Source organism: Larimichthys crocea, unplaced genomic scaffold, assembly GCF_000972845.2.
Source record: "Larimichthys crocea isolate SSNF unplaced genomic scaffold, L_crocea_2.0 scaffold214, whole genome shotgun sequence".
Taxonomy (NCBI): Eukaryota; Metazoa; Chordata; class Actinopteri; family Sciaenidae; genus Larimichthys; species Larimichthys crocea.
This window is the reverse complement of record NW_020852853.1, coordinates 168,238-181,428: the sequence shown is the minus strand read 5'-3', so window position 1 is coordinate 181,428 and position 13,191 is coordinate 168,238. Positions and strand designations below refer to the sequence as shown.

At 50.8% G+C, this 13,191-nt stretch overlaps 1 protein-coding gene across 1 annotated transcript; it reads left to right on the top strand.

Annotated features, from left to right (window-relative positions):
* The first annotated feature begins 943 nt into the window (after positions 1-943).
* Positions 944-12,263, top strand: zfc3h1 (zinc finger C3H1-type containing). Its single transcript, XM_019257844.2, has 34 exons — positions 944-1,337; positions 1,745-2,146; positions 2,237-2,421; positions 2,577-2,988; positions 3,414-3,625; positions 3,702-3,825; positions 3,913-4,004; positions 4,083-4,271; positions 5,078-5,221; positions 5,298-5,435; positions 5,561-5,679; positions 5,756-5,905; positions 6,008-6,182; positions 6,270-6,398; positions 6,498-7,115; positions 7,215-7,324; positions 7,436-7,567; positions 7,646-7,767; positions 7,840-7,941; positions 8,024-8,152; positions 8,241-8,418; positions 8,497-8,683; positions 8,805-8,993; positions 9,409-9,646; positions 9,724-9,829; positions 9,903-10,101; positions 10,196-10,290; positions 10,551-10,655; positions 10,745-10,849; positions 11,039-11,201; positions 11,314-11,414; positions 11,494-11,595; positions 11,702-11,741; positions 12,085-12,263. The coding sequence occupies exons 1-34, from the start codon at positions 947-949 to the stop codon at positions 12,178-12,180; spliced, it is 5,979 nt and encodes a 1,992-aa protein (XP_019113389.2). The 5' UTR covers positions 944-946; the 3' UTR covers positions 12,181-12,263.
* The last annotated feature ends 928 nt before the right edge of the window (positions 12,264-13,191 follow it).

Genomic DNA, 13,191 nt, shown 5'->3' with positions numbered 1-13,191 from the left:
ATATCACACATATATGTAGTAGTTATACTTAATGTAATAATATACATTATATTATTACTATAACTATATATAAACACCACTATATTTTTTTTTTTTTTTTGTTTGTTTTTATGTATAGTTATAATAATGTATAATATATATTATTCTGTATTACTAACTATAATACACACAATATAGTTTAGTTATACTATAATGTATATATATATTTAGTATTATACTATAACACTATATATACACACATATATAGTATAGTTATACTCTAAGTAATTTAACTATATATTATGTTTTATGACTATAACTATATATACACACATATATTGTAGTATACTATAAGTAATAATATATTATTATATTATACTTATAACTATTATACACACACATATAGTGTATAGTAACACATGTAATAATATATATTATTAATTATACTCTAACTAATATGAAATATAATTTCATATATAATATAATAATATATTTATTGTATTATAATGAAATTCTATGAGGCATTGCTGAAGTGGTATATATATATATTATATATAATATAGTTATTTCATATTTTTTATATTTATGTTGTTTCGTTTATCATCGTCATTCATTGGGCTGCTTCCGGTCTCGTTGTATCGCGAGAGTTGGATCAGCGCGGAGCTAGCCGTTGAAGCTAGGCGTTGAAGCTCGGTACCGACCGTCCGGTGAAACCTGACGGTGACACCGACCACACCGATGAGTTTCCCCGCAACAATCGTCGGTTTAGCGTCAGTTTGGTTTACGACGACATGGACTCAGAAAGTGTTTAGTAACCGGTCCCCGAGAGAGGAGGGGGAGCTCGAAGACGGAGAGATCTGCGATGATGAAACCGAGGAGAGTTTGCCGCTCCGGCGGGGGGATGGGAGCAGGCCGGGCCGCGGGCGCTCCTCCGCGGGTCCGAAAAAACTCACCCGCACCGCACAACATGCTGCCACACATGGGCCACCCGCCGCCTGACTTCCGCCACATGATGCCATACAACCGCGGGCCTCACGGGCACGGCCCGTTCCTCCCGGGCCACAGGCAGCAGTGCGGGCCGAGCGGGCCTGACCGGCCTCCTGCCCCCTCTCCTCCGCCGCTGCTGCCGCTGCCACCGCCGCCGGGGCTCGGTCCTCACGGCGAGCCGAGCCCGCGGACCAGCTTCTGGGAGCGGAGCCACGGCGCTCTGGGCCGGTTCAGACACAGGGCCATGCCGAACGGTGGACGCGGGAATTGGAACCGAGGCAGCAGGGGAGGAGGGAACAGCAGAGGCCCCCCAGGTCGTTACGGGCCCGGAGAGAGTCACGGTAACAAGAAGGAGTCCCCCTCGAGGAAACGTATCCTTTAACGGTTAGACCCGCATTCAATTACAGCTCAGAGCCGGTCTGAGGTCAGCTCCTGTCAGAGGTATAACGGTGGTGAACAGGTGACCCCAGAACAGATCGTTTACACACACACACACACACACACACACACACACACACACACACACACACACACACCTGTCCTGGTCTCACGTGTTCACCTCTGATTCACTTTCAGCTTCATGTGAAACGAAACTGACTTGCATGCTTCAACTTCCTGTTTCCTCTCTGATGTCACAGTCCAGGTGGTGTAGGTGTTCAAACTCATTAATGACAGGTAATCATCATCACCATTAACAGTGAGTTCAGGTGTAGTCCGTCCAGGTGACTGTGGAGTGGCTGAGTCTTGGTTGTGGACTTTCTTTAACTCGTGGTCTCAGAGAAGATGCAGGCGAGGAACGCGGTGAGGAAACCGGCTCACAGTGTTTCCAAACCAGAGACCAGTGTTGACGAGTCCTTCGAGGACTTACTGTCCAAGTATAAGCAGATCCAGCTGGAGCTGGAGTGCATCCGCAAAGAGGAGACAATGGCTCTGGAGCCCAAAGTGTCCCCCGCCAGACCCCAGACCCCAGACAACACTGCCAGTATTACAGAGACCAAACCAGTACCAGAACCGGCTCTGAGTCCAGAGGACACGGCCGAGCTGGAGATGACCGAGAAGAAAGTGTTCCAGGCGTTCAACATCAAACCTCTCCGCCAGAAACTGCAGACCCCCGTCAACCTGGACGTACTGAAGAGGAAGTGGGCCGAGCAGGATCACGGAGAGGACGGCGAGAAGGAGGGTGAGTCCAGATACGAATATTCTGATGTTAAAAAGATTTATCTTTTATTGTGAAAGAGACACTGATGTCTCACTTCCCGTTTGTCTCCAGGAGAAGAAGAAGAAAGACCAGATGGAGCAGAACCAGAACCCAAAGCTGAAGAAGAGTCGGAGGAGGTGAAGAAGACGTGTTCGAGCTGCAGCGACGAAACCAAAGACGAGAAAACGTCAAAGACGTGTTCGTGCCGCAGAGAGTCGTCAGCGTCCAGCGAGGACTCCGTCGTGTCACCTGACAAGGTGCGATGTCCTCACCTGGCAGTGTGATCTCAGGGACGGGTTGACGTCCTCGCGTGACGGGCTGTTGTCCTCGCGTGGCGTCCTCTGATGTTAAATATTCGGTTGTATGAATCGTGTGTGTCACGTTAACGCTCCGTGTCTCTGTTTCTTTGTAGCCGGCTGTGAAGGTGGAGGAAGAGGAGCTGTCAGAGCTGCAGCTCCGCCTCCTCGCACTGCAATCGGCCAGTAAGAAGTGGCAGCAGAAGGAGCAGCAGGTGATGAAGAAGAGCAAAGACCGGATCACTAAAGTGGTCCAGGAGAAGAGTTCTGGTTCTGGAGCTGCTACACCCAGCAGGCAGAGAGTCACCACCAGGTCCGCTTCCTCTGCTGCCGCTGCAGCGGCTGCAGCTGCTGCGGCCGCTGCAGCCGCTGACAGGAACAGAACTAGGTCCAAACCTCTGGAGAGGGACCGGGACAGAACCAAGACCGGGCCCAGACCTCCAGACAGAGACCGAGAGAGGCCCAATCCTAAACCAGGTCCCAGAGCTCCGGGGAAACCTCACATGGCCAAGAAGATGATCAGTCCAGGTGAGCACCAACTCATGCTCGGGCCGGGCGATGTGGACCGAAAGTCATATCTCGATATTTTTTAGCTGAATGGCGATACTCGATATATTTATCAACATTTTTTCCATGACTGGATAATTTCATACGTTTGTTATTAATGACTGACCAGTAAATCGCACTTCCTCCACTCATACCACAAATCCCACAATGCACTGCAACAGCTGACACACAGGTGAAGACCTGTGCACCACCTCTGACTCCGCTGCTTCGGTTGTTTGCGCACTAATTAGTGGTCCAGGGTTGACAACGTAACGACTTTGTCACTATATTTAGCGACTTTTCAGACCCTCTAGTGACAAATCTAGAGAATTTTTCTGGAGTTATTGGAGACTCTGACATGACGATGTCAGCTACACCACCTGGTCTTCACGTTGTGATGTTTTCAGGCTCGGCGGCGAAGCAGGCGTTCAGGAAGCAGCAGCTGAGGACGTGGAAGCTGCAGCAGCAGAGAGAGCAGGAAGAGAAACGCCGACAGGAAGAGGAAGAGCGACGCAAACGAGAGGACGAGATCCGAAGAATCCGCGACCTATCCAACCAGGACGAGCAGTACAACCGCTTCATGAAGCTAGTGGGAGGGAAGACCCGGACCCGCAGTAAGGTAAGAGACTGGACTCAAATGTGATCCACGTCACCACAGAAGAAGAGATGTGCTGACCCGTTTCTCTGTTCTCCAGTCCAGAGATCGAGAACACAGGAAGTCTGCTGGTAAACCGGGCCTGGACGCCTCAGGGAACCTCTACCAGTACGACAACTACGACGAGGTGGCGATGGACACGGACAGCGAGACGGGTTCACCAGGTGAGGCGGAGCTTCAGATGTGTTGAAGGACGGGTTCTTGTTCTGATGGTCACAGCCGTCTGATCCTCTTCATGCTGTTTCTTTCAGTCCCATCGCCAACACACCAGCTGACTGCAGACGATCCGGGATGTTTCCCACAGGTGTCTCTGTACCTGAGCGACCCTCATCAGTTTGGAATGGTACGCCCTCCGTAGGTCACATCCTGTATCGCTGTGTTCATGTGTAAACATTACTGATGACATCATCTTGTCTCTCAGGACCTCTCCCAGCCGTTCCTCTCCACCATGCTGCCCGGTGTTCCTCCCCCGCCTCCACCTCTCCCCCCTCCACCAGATGAGTTGGAGCCTCCTCCCAAACCACCATTCGCTGATGAGGAAGAGGAGGAAGAGATGCTGCTCCGGGAGACGTGTCTGATGTCGATGGCCAACAAGAGAGTGATAACTGAGGTTTGTGTTCCAGTGTTAGTGTGTTACTGCAGACCGATGGCAGACTGATCAAAGGACTTGAAAAGGGTTCGAGAGGTTGCCCTCCGATGTGCGAGTGTCGTAGTGCAGTAGTTACTCTGGGTCAGGCGTGGACCTTGAGGTCCTGGTGACGAGACTCAAAGGAACTGAATGTTGTCTTCCTAGACGTAAAAGTAAGTAGGTATGCACCGATCCGATATTGGTATTAAGATCGGTCCTGATATTGAAGAATATTCTAGACTGGGTATCGGTCACAATGGGCCGATTGGCCGATCTGTTCAGTCTAAATCTATGCTGTGCGCTGCGAGTGACGTCATACACGAGCAACACGCCGTGTGGAAGCTCACATTGTTTTCAGAATGGAGCGAAATGATCGGCTGAATCAAGCACTGTTTTTCAGTACTGGATCAGTATCGGCCGATACTGAACCTCGGATATCAGTATCGGAGGTGAAAAAAGTGGATTGGTGCATCCCTAATAGAAAGCTTGATGTGACGTCTCTTTAACATAAACCGTCAGCAGTGTCTCCAGACTAGGATGTGCTGACAGAACCTCTAACAGGGTCAAACATTCTCTGTGTCTGGTTCTGGACGTTCAGTGTTTGTGGTGTTTCTGTAGAGGTTTAAAGTCTGACCACCAGCATGAGTCCAACAGACTCTTCTGATGAACTTTCTGTGTCTTTAATGATCAATAAATATGACAGCATCAGACTTCAGAGGCTCCTGAACACAGACAGACATTTGAGAGTTTGACGTCCGACAATCTTGTTTCTTGTTTCCTGTCTGCAGGAGAAGACCTCCAGCGGTCCTCCTCCTGCAGGACTTCATCCGCCAACCAGAGGAAACCTGAGCACCGTCAGCCTGAACACAGTGTCTCAGACTAGAACCAACAAGTTCACCAGAGGACACCACAGTCCCAGAGCGCCATTGGTGGTAAGAACCGTACACAGCAGAGAGTAACATGATGATGATGATGAGGATGAGTCTCAGCTGTGTTGTTTCCCTCCAGCTGCCCCGACACAAGTCTGTGGTAGTTTCTCTGAATGACTCAGATGACAGTGACTCCGACATGGACACCTGCAGCTCCACACAGGCAGCGTTTGGAGGACTGGAGTTCATGATCAAGGAGGCCCGGAGGACTGTGGAGGTGGGTCCGGTTCACTCTGAGGATCAGTGATCCAGGAGAACCCTGCTGTCTGGAATCATGTGATGACGTCATGTGTTCACGTGATGATGACGTGTTCATGTGTGGTTTGTGTTCATCTCATCCAGGCAGCGAAGCCGAAAGCAGTGTCTGGATCTGAGAAGGAGAACAACCCGGTCAGAACTCCAGAGGCTTTACCTGAAGCCAAAAAGGCAGAGTACCGTCTGCTCAAAGAGGAAATCGCCAGGTAAGTGAAGTCACCTTTTAGGAGCTCATCATACAACCGGCAGGAACTCAGAATGACGTGTGTCGTCTTGTCACAGCAGGGAGAAACAGAAGATGATAAAGGATCACGGACTGACCACCTGGAGCTCCGCCGCACCTGCAGTCCACGATTCCTTGACGGACTCAACCGCAAAGTCTGCTGCAGAGCTGAAAGTGACCGAAGCAGAGCAGAGACTCAACAAACACAGGTAAGACTGAACAAACACAGGTGAAACCCTTGTGTCTCCATGGAGCTGTTGTTTAAGGTCTGTGCTCGGTGCCTGACTGCTCGTTGTGTCTTTGCGTCGCAGGGAGCTGCTGCAGAGGGACGAGGCCGTCCTCAGACACCTGCTGCAGCAGGAGCTGAAGAAGAGGGAGTCCCTGAAGGCTGCTGAGGGGAAGGTAGCCAAACTGAGAGAGCAGCTGCAGGCGTCTGAGAAGATCGTTGGCGCCAACAAGACACTGCTCAAGAAGCTGCAGGAGCAGGTGGGAGGACCAATAAAGACTCCCTAACCCTTCCTAAACCAGTCACTGAAACCTGACCCTGTTTAAATCTGACCTGGTCTTCTGCAGGTGCATCGGGTTGAACATCGAGTGTCCATAAAGAAGAGCGTGGCCGCCCGGTTGGAGCAGGACCTGACTCAGGCTCAGCTTACGGCCGGTAGAGCACCTAAACGCCGAACAGATTCCACCCAGATTCTGGTGAGTTTGTGTTCCCCTGCAGGTCTTTGTGGACTCAGGGTATCTCAGGCACTTGAAATAATTTACTGACTGATCTCCTCCTCTTTGACCTCCTCTCAGCCTAGTAAGGTGCAGCGGGTGGACGGACCTCCTCGTGGATCGGACCGTCACTTTTCCGAACTCATCGCACAGAAGCAGCGGCTGCAGCAGCTGGAATCTGAGTACGCCATGAAGATCCAGAAGCTGAAGGAGGCTCAGGCTTTACGGAACAAAGGAGTCCCATCAGACCCGCCCCCTGAGCTGCCGGTTCGAGCCTTCACCCCTCTGGACCCTCAGAGCCAGCTCCCACCTCCCACTACCTCCTTCCCCCTGCCCCAGCCCTCCCTGCACGACCTCACACAGGACAAACTCACCCTGGACAGTGGAGATCTGCCAGAGGCCGACGATTATGAATCAGAACCTGTGCCCAGTGCTGCCACTAAAGGAGGCCGCCGTCAGTCCAGCTGCTCCTTCACCAAACCCAACTTGGAGCAGCCGAGCTCCACTCCGACCAAAGACAACAGCACCGCCAAACCTGCCAAGACTTCCACCAGCTCCAAGCCACCTGCAGAGATGTTTGCAGGTCTGGATGTAGACACTCTGAAGCTGAGATACCAGCAGCAGGCCGGGCTGGGAGAGGTGTTGCTCAGGGAGCTACACCGAGTGGGCCAAGATCTAGATGATCCTCCGGCTGCAAAGGTGAGCTGCAAAACAACTGCCTGTCTTGTCGGAAGTCTGTCACCTCAGGACATTCTGCAGTGATCGAGTCACTCAATGTGTTTCTTTCTGTCACTGCAGCTGGTTTCAGTCGAGGTGGACACAACCACAAGCCAATCTGGGAGCTCAGAGCTGAAACCGGTTCCTTTTGGGTCATATCATAGCCCTCTGCTGGTCTTCAGGTCGTACAGGTACAATCCCCATCAACACACCATGTAGCTGGCTTCCCAGGTCACTTCAGACCTGATCCACAGAGTCCAGGTTCCGGGTCCTGGTCCTCATCCACATGTTTGTTCTCTCAGGTTCAGTCCGTATTACCGGACCAAGGAGAAGTTATCGCTGAGCTCTGTGACATACAGCAACACCATCGAGCCGTCAAAGTGCTTCTGTCGCTTCGACCTCACAGGAACCTGCAATGACGACGACTGCAGATGGTGAGAGCAGAGAACATGTTTGTAGTTTAACATGTTCTGATGATTTTATGGTTTAACGTGTTCTTCATGTTCCTGCAGGCAGCACATGAGGAACTGCACTTTGAGTGGGAACAAGCTGTTCCAGGACATCCTGTCGTACAGCCTGCCTCTGATTGGCTGTTGTGAGAGCAGCTCGGACGAGGACGTTGGTGCTGCCACAGGTGAGCCGCAGAACATGAAGCGTTCTTCTTTACAGAGTTGGATCAGGTCTGATCCTTATTTGTGGTTCGTAGAGAAGTACATGAAAAAGCTGTTTGGAACCAACAAAGACCGGATGGGTGTCGACCAGAAGGCTGTCCTCCTCGTCAGCAAAGTGAACGAAAGCAAGCGACACGGTGAGTGAACCTTCTCTCTTCTTTGTCATCATCATCATCATCAAGGTGTTTCCAGACCCATGAACTCTCGGTTCCTCTCCAGTCCCTCCCTTCACCACCTGTAAAGACACGAGGAGGTGGAGACCGAAGCCATCAGCACAGAGTAGCTGGACTCCAGAGGACGACGTTGAGGATGAGGCTGCAGCTGGAAACACGCCAGCAGGGAGACACGGTGAGTTCACGGACAGCTGCAGACCTGCACCTTCATCTCTGATCTGCAGTCAGTCCTGTTAATGATCAGCTCGCCTGTCTGTCTGCAGATGACTGCTCCAGGATCAGCCTGTCCGCTCTGGATGTCTGCGTCACTTCAGACGACAAACGCTACTTTGTCAGCGAGACAGACGACATATCAAACCTGGAGTCCAGTGTCCTGGAGAGCCCACGAGACACCCAGCTTTGGATCAAACTTGCCTTCAAGTACCTGAATCAGAACGAGACGTAGGTTGACTTCATCTGCTCCTCTTTAGACCTCATGTGACTTCCTGTGTTAGACCAGGATCTGATGTGTGTCTGCAGGTCTGCAGCTGAGTGTTTGGAAGCTGCCCTAAACACATTGTCTCGTGCTCTGGAGACCAACTGTGACAACCCGGAGGTATGGAGCCACTACCTGGCCTTGTTTTCCAGGCGAGGCAGTCGCGAGGAGGTCCAGGAGATGTGTGAGATGGCTGTGGAACACGCGCCGGACTACCGTGTGTGGTGGAACGTAAGTCTTTAGATTCCTCTGGATCTTTGAGCTGAAGGTTCACAAGTTTGGCTGTGATACGGCTTCATCGCTGCCTCTCTCATCACCTGTCTGTTTCACCTCTTACCTGTCACCTGTGCAGTATCTGAACCTGGAGGTGTCGTTTGAGGGGAAGGACTACGTTTGTGATCGGGTTCTGCAGTTCCTTGTCACTGAGGCGTCTCCTGGAGTCTCAGACAAACTGTCCTTCCAGCTGATGGAGGTTCTGCTCTACAGGGTCCACCTGAACCTGTTCTCTGGTAGGATGGAGAGTGCTCTCGCTTTTCTACAGGTTTGTATATGAGCAGGCCCTGAAGGTTCTTTAGGATGTTCTGGAGGTAGCTTAGTCGGTTTTAGTGGTTCCTGATGAGATTCATGGGTACTCCAGGGGTTTGATAGCCGTGGAGGAAATTTAGGGGTCCAGGGTTGTTTATGAGGTTTTAGAAGTCATGATGATGTTCTAGAGATCCTTTAGGAGGTTCCAGTAATCAATGAGAAGGTTCTAGAGTTCTTCTAGGATGTTTCTGGGGTCGTTTAGTAGGTTTTAGTGGTTCTTGATGAGATTCATGCGTACCGCCTTGCACTTGTTCAAAGCTTAATTTAATGACTTGTAGTCAATGTGATGTAGTTTGTTTGTGTGGACTTCTGATCACCTGATAATTTGATCACCTGATAATTATGTGTTTTTCTGATTGGTTCGTGTCCAGAATGCCTTGAAATCCGCCCACGACAGGAGCATAGCAGACCACCTGACCTCCAGAGACCGGGCCCTGCTCTGGCTCTCTTACATCCACTTGACGGAGTTCGACCGACTGCCCTCCAACCTGTACGACCCGGCCGAGTCCGGTCCGTCCAGACTGGTCAGCAGAGAGTCCTTCCTGCTGCCCTGGAGGACGGCACAGGACATCAGCACACCGCCCGACATCCTCATCGCTCTCTTCCAAGGTACAGAACCTCAACACGTCTGATCATGTGTGGTTCTGGTTCTTTTTGTTGAACTTATTCTGTTTGTCCCTTCTCAGACGCCATCCTTCAGTGCAGTGATGAGTCGGTGTCTCAGACTGAGAGGACGCTCGCCTGCCTGCCTCTGCACACAAACCTCATCCTCCTCAACAAACTGTTGGACAGGTGAGCCTGGTGTGCCGCCCACAGGAGGTTCTGTCCAGCTTACCAGGTTCTGACTATTGTTCTGGCCCTGCAGGTTCGATGAGGGTGTCCGTCTCTGCGAGTCTCTGCTGGAGTTCTGTCCGGACTCGTGCGTTCTGAGGGATGCTCTGGCCGACCTCCACCTCAGGAGAGGAGACGGTGATCAGGCAGTCAGCATGTGGCTGCACGCTCTGGCCGAGTGTACCAACAATGCCAAGGTCTTCTACCACTCCTGCAAGTTCCTCATGGCCCAGGTGAGTCCAATAGGTTCTGCAGGTGGACACGGTCTGGGTCTGTGGAGGACCTTTCAGTAATCTGATTACTCACCTGCTTCGTGTTGTCTGACAGGAGAAGTCGAGCGCCATCGCTCCTCTGTTCAGAGGATTCATCCTGAGTCTGTGTGAGGACGAGCAGAGTGGGAAAAAACCTGTCGACGTCCTCAGGTACACCTGTGTCCTTGACGTTACTGTGCGCATGTTCTTGGCGTGTTCTTGACGTTGCTGTGCGCGTGTTCTTGACGTTGCTGTGCGCGTGTTCTTGGCGTGTTCTTGACGTTACTGTGCGCGTGTTCTTGGCGTGTTCTTGACGTTGCTGTGCGCGTGTTCTTGACGTTGCTGTGCGCGTGTTCTTGGCGTGTTCTTGACGTTACTGTGCGCGTGTTCTTGACGTGTTCTTGATGTGTTCTTGTTGTTGATTCCCTTAGACACATCCTCGGGTTTCCCACAGAGGAGATCCTTAGAGGTCCAATTGTCAAGGAGCTTCAGGATCAGCTGAGTCAGCAGATGTCTTACCTTCACCTGATCCACTGGTGTGTAAATGTGTGTGAGAAAGTTGGAACATTAGAGAACAGGTGAAACCTACACCTGTGTATGAACTGATTTCTGGTTCTGGTTCCAGTCGTTGGCAGTGGCTGCACGGTTCTGTGGAGGAGACGGTGGACGCCTTTGAGAGAGCGCTGGGATCTGCTATGCAGCTGGAAGAACTTCACAAACTGTGGATGGAGTGAGTGTCGGACGTTCTCCTGGGGGACGTTCTGTCTTTTTGAAAGTTTTTGAGAACTCAAACATGTTCCTCATGTTCTTGTTCTTCAAGCAGATCATGAGTTAAGCTAAAAGATGATGAAGAAGAAACTTATGTCTGCCTCTCTGTACCTGTGTCTCTCTCTCTCTCTCTGTACATGTCTGTCTGTAGTTACCTGTCGTTCAGCAGCAGTCAGCTGACCCGTCGTCCATCCAGCAGTCAGTCCAAACTCTTCTCGGATCTGGTCCAGCGCTGTCTGAGCACCGTCCCATCTCGACTCCAGGTTCCCTTCAACCCAGCCGAGTTCTGGAGCTGTTACCGCTACCACAACCAGGTTAGGATGTTAGCTTAGCATGTTAGCATGGTATTGCTTCCACAAACAGGGGAGTCAGTAGCATGTTAGCTTAGCATGTTAGCTGGAGTTCAGTCTGTGGTTCTGTGTTCAGGTGGTCACTCTGTACCTGAGCTGTCTGCCACCGTCCCAGCATGCACTAGTCCTGGAAAGGCTGAGACACGCCATGCCCAACAACACGGAGCTGGGTCTGAGGTACGCTCACACAGACCACTGTTTGGATTCGGGTCTCTTTGTTCTGGTGGTTCTCTGAGCCGACTGTGTCCCTGCTCAGGTTGCTGCATCAGGAGTGGCGTGACGGGAACATGGAGCAGCTTCGGTTCCAGGCCCGGATGTTGATCAGCACGTCTTCAAAGTGTCTGTCCAGCTGGAACATGTGAGTGGACAGAACGTGGATGGAGCTGGTTCTGTTTCCTGTCTGACTGTGTTGGTTAAATGTTGTAAATACGTTGTGAAGCTGACGGTCTGTTTGTTTGCTGCAGAACGATCGCTGTAGAGAGCGAGCTGAAGGAGCGAGGCGAGGTGAGTTCAGTCAGTGTGTCATCAAAGGCCCGACAGGAAGTCTAAACGTTTTCTTTTTCTGCAGGTTTAATTCCAGCAGTAATGTTTGTAGTTTTCTGACTCGTTTCTCCGACCTCACTGTGTTCATGTTGTCACTTCCCTCCCTTCTTCCTTCTCCTCCCCCTCTTCTTTTTCTTCTTCCACTCCTCCTTCTTCTTATCCTCCTCCTCCTCCTGCACCTTCTTTTTCTTTTTCTTCTTCCACTCCTCCTTCTTCTTATCCTCCTCCTCCTCCTGCACCTCCTTCTTCTTTTTCTTTTTCTTCCACTCCTCCTTCTTTTTATTTGACGTTGTTTCTCTCGTAGGTGCGACTCCTCTATCAGCAGGCGCTGCAGAACCTTCCTCTGTGTGCCGCCCTGTGGAAACATGTAATTTACCTCTTTTGTCCTCAACACGCATGACACGCATCATCAACACCAACACGCATCAACACGCAACACCAACATGCATCATCAACACCAACACGCATCATCAACATCAACACCAACACGCATCATCAACACCAACACGCATCATCAACACGCAACACCAACACGCATCATCAACACGCATCATCAACACGCAACACCAACACGCATCATCAACACGCAACACCAACACGCATCATCAACACCAACACGCATCATCAACACCAACACGCATCATCATCAACACCAACACGCATCATCAACACGCAACACCAACACGCATCATCAACACGCAACACCAACACGCATCATCAACACCAACACGAACACGCATCATCAACACCAACACGCATCATCAACACCAACACGCAACACCAACACGCATCATCAACACCAACACGCAACACCAACACGCATCATCAACACCAACATGCATCATCAACACCAACACGCATCATCAACACCAACACGCATCAATCAAACATACACCAAGCCGCATCGCACACGCCATCAAACGAACCCAACAGCAGCATCATCAGCCGGCAAACCAACACGCATCATCCAACACAACCACGCAACAACCAACCGCTATCGCAACACCAACACGCATACATCAACAACCAACACGCATCATCAACAAACACAACACGCATCATCAACAACCAACAAACGCATTATCACACCACACGCATCATCAACACGCAACACGAAACACACAACAAACCGCATCATCAACAAGCAACACCAAACCGCATCATCAACACGCAACACCAACACACCATGCATTCAACAGCAACACAACACGCTCATCCAACAAAAACCAAACCACAACACCAACAAAAACAGCATCATCAACACCAACTACGCAATCCACACAACACGGCATCATCAACACCAACATTCAGCATCAACACCAACACCATCATCAACACCAACACGCATCATCCACAACACCACCAACACGCTCATCAACCCAACACGGCATCATCAACAAACAACCAACAT

Bases quoted from the DNA above. Each gene is read 5' to 3' on its own strand.
- zfc3h1 (XM_019257844.2), top strand. From the start codon at position 947: ATGCTGCCACACATGGGCCACCCGCCGCCTGACTTCCGCCACATGATG. The intron at 8,684-8,804 runs GTAAGTCTTTAG...TCACCTGTGCAG, and splicing joins ACTACCGTGTGTGGTGGAAC to TATCTGAACCTGGAGGTGTC. The intron at 11,742-12,084 runs GTGAGTTCAGTC...TTTCTCTCGTAG, and splicing joins AGCTGAAGGAGCGAGGCGAG to GTGCGACTCCTCTATCAGCA.